The sequence below is a fragment of the Priapulus caudatus genome, unplaced genomic scaffold (genome assembly GCF_000485595.1).
Source record: "Priapulus caudatus unplaced genomic scaffold, Priapulus_caudatus-5.0.1 Scaffold24, whole genome shotgun sequence".
NCBI lineage: Eukaryota > Metazoa > Priapulida > Priapulimorpha > Priapulimorphida > Priapulidae > Priapulus > Priapulus caudatus.
In genome coordinates, this window is record NW_014577085.1 from 630,714 (window position 1) to 641,555 (window position 10,842).

A 10,842-nucleotide genomic window follows, 5' to 3' on the forward strand; every position below is an offset into this window, starting at 1 on the left:
GTAGGCAATCACGCATCATCCCACATACCCCCACGTCTACCTCAGTTGGGTATGGTCACGCCCGCTCAATCCCAGCACTGTGTCTATCCGGTTCACGACCTATGCCTCCTAGCAAAGTATTAAAACTCATGGGTTCATGCCATCTCACACGCAACCCTATCCACCTCAGTTTCCCAATAATATGGACGCGCATTGATTTACCCACCGCTCATGGGCAGAGTAAACATTTTCTATATAAATACGAGAGAGTTTTCTGCGTGGCTATATGTGTGGGACGACTAGCGTGTGGAGCCACTGTCTAGGCCAGAAGGGGCTTATGATAGGCCGAGCGGGGAGATTAAACACAAGAGCAATCTGATGTTGCTACCCGTACATTGTCGTGCATCTATCTCTGCGTCTCTGTTTGGTATTTCTTATTCTTTGCAAATCACCACCGATCGTGGATCGCTGTATCATCTCTCACGCTAGCTCTTTCTCTCACGCTAGCTTTCGCTCTTGCTTCCTATCTCTCTCTCCCCCTCTTTCTCTCTCTCTCTCTCTCTCTCTCTCTCTCTCGCTCTCTCTATCATTCTCTCTCTGTACTCTTCTCTCTCGCGCTCTCTTTCACTCTCTCTCTCTCTCACTCTCTCTCGCGCTCTCTTTCACTCTCTCTCACATACAGCTTCCTTTCCTTCTCTTATTCCATAATGGATTTGGGGGAGCAGCCGTATCTTGATAATCAGTCAATATTGGACCCCCCTTGATATCAGCTATTATCGACTATGTGCAGTCGAGCACGTCAGATTTTAATCGATTTACCGGTGCTTGTATGCTCGCATGTGGGCCTGCGTATACATATGCGTGTGAAGTGTTTGCGTGCTTGCGCACGCGTGTGCCTGCCTGCGAATATCCGTGATAAGCTCTTATTTGTGTGCACGAGGCTGTGAGCCTCGGAATCTAAAACGCAATGAGCGGCAAACCTCAAAGATACCAAAAACGCAAAATCTATATAACTTCTGGTACTTACGAACTGTGTGTGTGTGTGTGTGTGTGTGTGTGTGTGTGTGTNCTGGCTGTTGAATCATAAAGGTTGCGTCACCAAACATTTTCTCACTTTGTGACAAAAATGTTCTGTTATTTAACTTTGTTTACTATAGCTATAATGCCAATTTATTATACGGAAATATAATTTAAATTATTAATTACAGTTCATAATAACGATATTATATTGAGTGATGGTTTTTTCGACAAGTGATACGAAAAATGTTCTAGAGTTGAGAATCAATACTAAATGGAAATATAACCAGACAGCCATATGCTATTATTTTGGCAGATAATGTCCGAATTCAGTATCAATAGACCTCTCTCTTACGTCGCTGTGTAGAGGAATGTAAGGAGGCGGGGTGACGTTTAGCTCTTAAAAGTATGATGTTTGGATGAAATGTTTACGATGTTTCTCATGAAATCAGGGTCATAGTCAGTGTAAATTCCTCAATAAATAGTTCAGTGTCATTTTATTTTGCCCCATGAGTAAATGGTATCTGCGCTCCCAGAATATTTCAGTTTCAAAAATTTGGTTTTCATCTCTGGATGCACTTACAATGGTATTTACTTTCAATTACTTACATTCACTTACAATTGTACTTCAAGAGTGTATAACAATCATAGTTAAACTTCAAGATGTTCGGTGCAAAACGTAACTAATTAAGAGAAATATTCTAATAAACCAATTAGGACTAGGGTTGTCAAAACGATGTAAAAGACCAAATAATGATAAAGAAGCCCATATAGACGGCGGAATCCAGGTTATCTATATCTATCTATCTATCTATCTATCTATCTATCTATCTATCTATCTATCTATCTATCTATCTATCTATCTATCTATCTATCTATCATATCTATCTATCTATTCTATCTATCTAATCTATCTACTCTATCTATCTGATCTATCTATCTAATCTATCTTACCTCTTTATCTTTCTATCTATCTATCTCTCCTATCTATCTATCTAATCTATCTATCTATCTATCTATCGATCTATCTATCTATCTATTCTATCTAGTTATCTATCTCTCTATCTAATCTATCTATCTATCTATCTATCTATCTATCTATCTATCTATTCTATGCTATAATATCTATCGCATCGTTATCTATCTTATCTATCTATCTATCATATTATCCTATCTATCTATCTATTCTATTATCTCTATTTTATCTATCTATCTATCTTCTATCTATCTATCTATCTATCTATCTTATCTATCTATCTATCTATTCTATCTATCTATCTATCTATCTATCTATCTATCTAATCTATACTATCTATCTATCTTATCTATCTATCTATCTATCTATCTATATATCTAACTAATTCTATCTATCTATAATCGATCTATCTATCTATGCTATCTATCTATCTATCTATCTATCTTATCTATCTATCTATCTTATCTATCTACATCCATTTCCAGCCATCCATCCATCCAATCCATCCATCCATCCATCCATCCATGCCAATCCATCCATCCATCCATCCATCCATCCAATCATCCATCCATTCCATCCATCGATCATCGATCCATCGATCATCGATCCATCGATCCATCGATCTATCTATTATCTATTATCTTATCTATCTATCTATCTACTATCTATCGATCGATCTATCCATCCATCTATCTATCTATCTATCTATCTATCGTATCTATCTATCTATCTATCTATCTATCTATCTATCTATCTATCTTATCTATCATATCTAATCATATCTATCTATCTATCTATCATCTATCTATCTATCTATCATATACGAAATACATATTATCATATCATATCTATCTATAATAAATACAATCTATCTATCTACCTATCTATCTACTATCTATCTAGCTATCTATACTATCTATTTATCTATCTATCTATCTTTATCTATCTGTCTATCTATCTATCTATCTAATTTACCTATCTATCTATCTATACTATCTATCTATCTATCTATCTATGATTATCTATCTATTCTATCTATCTATCTGTCTTCTATCGATCTATCTATCTATCTATCTATCATATCTATCTATCTATCTATCTATTCTTATCTATCTATCTATCTATCTATGTATCTATGGATCTATCTATGTATCTATGTATCTATGTATGCTATCTATCTATCTATCTATCTAATCTATCTATCTATCTATCTATCCTATTCTATCTATCTTATTCTATCTGATCTATCTATCTATCTATCTATCTATCTATCTATCTATCTATCTATCTATGTATCTATGGTATCATATGTATGTATCCTATCTAATCTATCTATCTCTATCTATTTATCTATCTATCTATCGATGTATCTTATCTATGTATCTTCTCATCTATCTATCTTATCTTATCTATTTATCTATCTATCTATCTATCTACTCTATCTATCTATCTATCAATCTGTCTATCTATCTATCTATCTATCTATCTATCTATCTATCTATCTATCTATATATCTATCTATCTATCTATCTATCCATCGATCTATTTATCTATCTATCTATCTAGCTATCTATCTATATATCGATCTATCTATCTATCTATCTATTTATCTATCTATCTATCTAGCTATCTATTTATATATCTTTCTATCTATCTATCTATCGATCTATATATCTATCTATATATCTATCTATCTATCTATCTATCTATCTCTTCCCTCCCTCCCTCCTTTCTTCCCTCCCTCCCTCCTTTCTTCCCTCCCTCCCATTTCTCTCTCTTCTTGTTTGTTCTCTTCCCCCCTGTCTTTCTGTCTTTTTCTCTCTATCTATCTACCTGTATCATTCTGTGCCTTTTTTTCTATCGTTCTGTCGTTCGATTCTCATCTCTCTAGAAACGTTCATCAGCACGAGCAAATTTCGTAGCACAAGATGTTAATATCACAACCAGTCACTCAATGCCAGTAACATACGACGGTTCTATATGCGATATATCAAGGCCACCTGCGCCAACTAAGCAGACTACGGGTTGCGTCTCTCAGTGATGCAGTAGTATTGACCGACCGAAGCCGTACAAATCTAGAGGCAAGCAATCTGCTTTAGGGTGTCACGGTGGTCGTAGTTATACCCGCAGTAGCTGTATGTATGCGTCCGATTTCTATAAACCTATCGAGCCGTTGACCGCCCGTCGCCATCACGTGTACTGCGACGCCTGCGACTGTCAGTGTAGCACTCCGCCAGAGACCGTGCGACAAGTAGTGATCATTATTATTATCACAGGGACGCCGCCAGGTATTCACGCAAATGCCAGTTGTTCGCAGGTGATAGCAGGTACTCTCGGATCGTTGTCGCGCGTTTATGCGGCTTGACTGTCGAGCACGGGAGCGTTTGTCATCCCAATACGAGTTTATGTATAAGCTGGATGGACCACAGTCACCACAAATCTTTAAAAAAGGCAGGACGACTAAACTGTGCGGTGTGCAATTTTACCAGCAGTTATAATGAGCCTTTCACGTGCAGTGTTGATCTGTTTCCAAGATAAACGTGATTAAAGTTTCGACGGACCGCCGAAACTCATTGACGCGTATGTGTCATGTCAGGAAAAGCGTTTTTGAAAAAACGCGGAGACAATACATACGCGTAGGCATCTTCCTATAAACGCTCGGATATCTTCACATTCAGAATCACCGTGTGCTACCTGCTGTATAGCGAAACTGTCCACGAGAATAACTGAACAATGGCTGTCAGAACGCTCATGAACGAGGTAAGGGAGATGATCAAAGAGAGGCGAAAACGCTTGGTGTTTCGTTCAGAGATCCTAATTTTGGCGTTGTTCCACTTTTACGGTGTATGCTAATGCACGGTGTAAGGTGTGCCTGCGCCTTGCAAGCGTCGGGGTGGAAAAATTTTTGTGATTGATGTGGTTTACGTGATGTATCCTCGCTGGCGGGCCTTTTCAGTTTCAAATGCATGATTCAACTAACAATAACGAATGATTACATTTGTGCTTAGCGTACGCGTACAAGCTCGCTCACTAGCGCAGACAACGACGCCGTGTAGGCATATGCCACGCGCACGTCACCCAATCACGGCACGGCTATATACGCGGGCAATTGTACTCGATCCTATCATAATTACGGCTATGGCCACGGCTAATTTATTGACCGATGCTCTCTGCACTCTGCAATTTTAACCGACAATGCGCAGGGTCTGGTCGAGCAAAATCGCGAATTGATTGCCTGTGGTTTCCCTACAGGCAGCGACACTTTTTGCATAGGTAGCAGGTAGGTTGAATGCTGTTGCCATGGAAACCGTATCCGCACGGCCTACTCGAGATATATATATTTATCGCAGCTGCATACACCAATTAATTGATTCCGCGGGCTTACACCTTAAAATTGCATTGCTGTCTGGTTATGCGTCAGCATGGCGTCCCACAGCGGTTTGTGTTTCGGTGGGGTAGTAGCATTTTGATGGCGCATAATTATTGTACTAATCCGCCAGATTAACTATATAGCCGCAATCGATTGTGCAAACGCAGGGCTGACAACGATAGCGGGCGTGAGGGCGGAGGCGAGATGGCCAGAATTCCCCGAGACATCTAAAATCTCACATCTCTGCAAATCGCAGACGCTTCGTATTTAAGGGGTTTGTAGAAAATTGTGCTGCACGCAAAATCCCCGAATCGCAATGACACACGGGTGGGATAGGATCGTCAGCTAGATAGCTGAATTCAGAGCGCTGCATGGGCAGGTGCTACAACACCGCGACTTTACACCTTGTTGAAGTCGAAGGGGATAAATTATATCGCGTCGTGTCTTGCAGAGTGGTGTGTGTGTGTGTGTGTGTGTGTGTGTGTGTGTGTGTGTGCGAGCGCGCGCGCGCGTGTGTGTGTGTGTGTGTGTGTGTGTGTGTGTGTGTGTGTGTGTGTGTGTGTGTGTGTGTGTGTGTGTGTGTATGTTGTGTGTGTGTGTGTGTGTGTGTGTGTGTGTGTGTGTGTGTGTGGTGTGTGTGTGTGTGTGTGTGTTGTGTTGTGGCGGCGCGTGAATGTGTGTGCGTGGTGTGGAGGGGGATAAAAGAAGCGGCATGTGGCGCCGAATTGACACAGCTTCTCTCACGGGTCAGTTACCGTTACAGGAGGAGTTTCACTCGCTGCTGAAAGACGGTGGCGACAAGTACGTCATAGTTGACTTCTGGGCGACCTGGTGCGGCCCGTGTAAGGTGATGGGACCACTGTTTGAGGTATGGCTGAACCAGCGATGCACACGCAGCACTGCTGCACTGATTCTATACGTTTTACGTGTAATTGTTTGCCATTGCGTAGGCGATTCCATCTGGGATATAGACGTCATTGAAATTAAATATTTGTTATGCTTCTACGTACATTTTCGGCACACGCGTTATAAAATAAACATGTGGGAGGCAGACACAGTCGAACTTCGTTACAACGTAGGGGGCCTACCTCCAGAGACCTTAAGAATCAGTACCTTATAACGATAGTTCGTTGTAACCAATTCCCATAAAATGAACGCTAATTTAAGAAGAAACGCAATAATTAAAACATGAAAGTTTAATGATAACATCTGTAACAAATTTGTCAATTTAGAGTTTAAAAAAACAATGTATTGAAGACACCCGTCTTTTGTTCCCGTTATTTGCACTCAAAGAAATGAAAGAGCCCGCGTTAATTTCGCCGATGTCATGGATGAGTTTAAATGTTGCTGATGCCACTGAATCAGTTCGTTTACTTACAACTTGAAAAAGGCAGTAATCTTCGTCTGCTTTGTCACTTTACTGGCCACACGCCCAGGAATAGTGTCCGTACGTTGTAACGAAGGCTAGTATGCATTTTTCCAGCGAAAATTGGAACGTTGTATTGAAATTTACGTTATAAAGGTGTACGATGTAAACGATACTGGCAAATGGAATAATGCATTACACAAATCGGGACTTGGAGATGTGTGCGTTGTAGCAGTGTAAACGTTATAAGCAGGGTATATAGTAACGAAGTTCGACTATATCTGTTAATTATCGTCTGGAATGTGATTCTGCGCTTGAAAAGCAATTATCCAGTACATAGGGGTGAGCATGTCGCAATTAATTAACAGTATTATGGTTGCTTCAAGTAAACAACAAAACGAAACGTAAACGTAACGTTTTTGTTGTATTTCCAGTATCTATTATTACTATGCTTTCATGTTCTATATGGTTTTGCAGAAAATATTCCGTTCGCCTCAAACAATAATCCACTGCAACTCCCTAAACGTTAATAATGGTCATAATCAACCGGTGAAATATATCGTGATTATTTGCGCTTTCAGGAAATGGCTTCTCAGTACAGCCAAAATTTGATATTCGCCAAGATCGACGTAGATGAACATCCCGTGAGTATCACAGGGGAATCTATATTACATTTTTTACTCGTATATAGGGTCAGTGGCCAGAGCAATCATGATAAATATCAGCGGCTACGGAGGGTAGAAAATATAGAACGACATTTTGGACAAGAGTTAGCGCATGGAGCGAAATTTGCAGCATTGCCACATTATTTCTTTTTAGAAAGCAGAGTACGTTTGTAAACGTGGACGCCTTTTTCGTGATAGCAGGATTGATAGTTTGAATGCGTTAATGGATATTCTGCGTTGGTAACGATGACGGAGCAACAATCGCCTCGGCAGCGCCGGCGCCTGTGCAATTTTTCTTTCACGTTCATTGATTTTACAAAAGAATTTCCCAACTAATAAAGTCTGACGATTTTGCCACGATACGCGCTGCATATCAATTCCCACAGCGACTCTCAAAATGATATCGAAATTTTTCAGGATCTAGCGGAGAAGGTTCAGATACAGTGTATGCCCACCTTTATGGTGTTTAAAGATGGCGAAAAGGTGACCGTCAAGCTAAGACACTTCAGTCTTTACTTGTACTTTACTTTTACTCTACTATCTGCACCAATCCAGTTTAGTCGCAAACGCATAAAACGATAGCGAACAGGTTATATCATTTCAAGAGCTCATAATAGAGATATATCTCTATTATGAGCTCTTCATCAATTCTACCTCAATAAGATGTATGCTGCTCTCTTTTTAATAATTCGCAGATATATAAAACATTCATGATCCACGTTGTAATGCAACTGATTTCACGCAATTGCGCGTAACAAATCGCTTGAATTTTACGATTGCTACAGTGATGATGCATTTTGTCATTTCAGATTGACGAGACTGCAGGGGCAAATACGAATAACTTGGAGAAAATGATTATGACCTACGTTAAACGAGCACAAGGTTTCGTGGACGGGGATGATGACGACGACGATGATGACGATGATGATGACGACGACGACGATGATGATGATGACGACGACGACGATGATGATGACAGTGACGAAGACGAAGAAGAAAAAGAGGAAAAGTGACATAAAAGTAGTAATATTACCTTAGTAATGTGTGTTTAATTACATATCTATAGATTTTGCTAATATTTACAGTTTACACATATCACTTGTTTGATCTGACATAGACATTTGCAAGCCACATATGAAATTAATAAATAATATGAAATGGCATTACTTTTTCCCGATACAAACTGTTCAGAGTTAGCGTGATATTGTAGATAGGCCTAAACATGTAGGCCTACCTACGCACTAATATATTAATAGGATTTAGTTGCTACAAAATGCCGAACATACTGCGTCGCATAACGCACTCCATAGTGCGTTATGCGACGCAATATGTAGGCCTACACGCAATCACGATAATTACATAACAAGGTAATTAGGAATTAGGACCTTTTTATACGATATAGGGCGCGCGCATATCACGGCAATGCACATGAGCACACCGGACTGTATCACAATGTGTAATTGTAATGTGTAATTGTAATGCAGGCAAATATTACTGTAAATTAAGCTAGGCTAGGAAGTTGTTTTCCTATAATATGGCCGCCTTTTGGTCCTAAAGTAGGCCTAGCTACTCATCTTTCGCAGAACTACATCAGTGGGAATAATTACACTCGCTTGAAAAATTTCTTTACATTTGATATAAGGTTAGACGGAACTGATCATCAGTGCGATGTCGACTACTGATCGATTATCGATCACCAATACCAATCAAAACCAAACAGACGATGGTTACGATGCATATTTTGCGTAGCGCAGACTGTGGGTAGAGGCCCTACGCGAAAAAAGTAGAACTAACAAGAGCCACATCGATTTCTTGGGTTTTGTATGTAAACGTATCAATGCCATGCAGCTGTAGATCTTGAATACTATATCCACGTGTTTCCTAATGTTACTACTTGCTCGGTAACTCTGGTAAATATAGGGACCCCGCACCCTGTGCCAAGGTGTGGTTCTACCTTTGTAATTTGACGTAGTTTCATAAGCGTGGATTTAGTGTATATACATTAATTTAACATTATACATTTTACATTTTTTTTACATTATATACATTAATTTAAGCAGTGTTCGGAGTTCATGCTTGCAAAACTCATGCCATATGTTTTTGTGTGTGCGTGTGTGTATGTGCAGAATGACTATCTTCTTACGTACCTAAATGCGTACGTGTTTGTTATGTTATATATGCTGTCTTAATTATATGGCTACATGCTGCTTATTGTAGAGGTGCCTGATCTACACGCAAATCACATGGCCTTCATAAGAGATAGCGCACTGTTCACGCTTAGCGGTTTACATTATTTATTGAATAATTGATAGAATTCTAATTGAATCTGTTCAAGTAAGGGCAGTGAAAATAATAATAGGTTATAATAATTGGAATAGGTACGACATGTACGATGAGGTACTATCTCAGCTTCAGATCCAAAGACTTGCGTTTCGTCGCGAGCAGCTTTGTGAAAATGTTGCTTATCAGCTCAAAAGTTGTAAACGATTACAGGATATTTGCCCTCCTTCAGCAATAAATGTGTCTAACCGCATAACACGGAATTCTAGTAAACTCCGGCTTGCAAAAGTCCCTCGTACCAGCCGGTACTTCAATAGCCCTGTTCCGTATACATGTGCAGGATGATTAACAAATTGTAAACAGGCACTGAATTTTTTACAATAGCATGGATAATTAGTCTTTTGCTTGCGCCCCTTTATAAACATTTTGGTCTCTTTGAAATAACAGTACTCTCTGGGCAACTTTCGGTTATGTGATATGTTTGATTCTATCATTGTGTCGCATTTTAATTGTAACTATTTTTTGACCAAGGATCACGTTATTTTAAATTTAGTATATATTCTAAAGATGGTTTTTAGTTGTAGTGATATAATTTTACGAACCAACATTTTAAGTGATATCTATGTCTTACCATGGGACATATATTATTGTAAATATCGTCAATTTCAGTTTTATACTGCCTGATGATAACTTGTTTGCACAATTTATTTTAATTGTAACACTAGTTTTGCAATAAACCTATTATCTATCTATCTATCTATCTATCTATCTATCTATCTATCTATCTATCTATCTATCTATCTATCTATCTAGAAGACGGACACTAGAACACTATAGTGAAGGGAAGAGGGGTTGGAAACAAAGAGTGGAGATATTGTTAAGGTATCGCGAGTAACTACAGAAAATGTGAGAACGCCAATAACAAAACCAAACAATTTCTGATTTTTTCGAACGTCGCTGCTTAAATATTGCACTCGCTGTCTTCTTTGCCGTTTCTCAATTCTCACACCCACGCTGCGTTTTCCGCGCGCATATAACTGCGTTGAACTGCGGCACCTAATATATATATATATATATATATATATATAGAGAGAGAGAGAGAGGAGGAGGAGAGAGAGAGAGAGAGAGAGAGAGAGAGAGAGAGAGAGAGAGAGAGAGAGAGAGAGAGAGAGAGAGAGAGAGAGAGAGA

General features: G+C 39.2%; 1 protein-coding gene across 1 annotated transcript; it reads left to right on the plus strand.

Annotated features, from left to right (window-relative positions):
* The first annotated feature begins 4,470 nt into the window (after positions 1-4,470).
* On the plus strand, positions 4,471-9,372 carry LOC106813871 (thioredoxin-like). The gene is made up of 5 exons (XM_014818118.1): positions 4,471-4,732; positions 6,106-6,210; positions 7,290-7,352; positions 7,791-7,856; positions 8,183-9,372. The coding sequence occupies exons 1-5, from the start codon at positions 4,706-4,708 to the stop codon at positions 8,384-8,386; spliced, it is 465 nt and encodes a 154-aa protein (XP_014673604.1). The 5' UTR covers positions 4,471-4,705; the 3' UTR covers positions 8,387-9,372.
* The last annotated feature ends 1,470 nt before the right edge of the window (positions 9,373-10,842 follow it).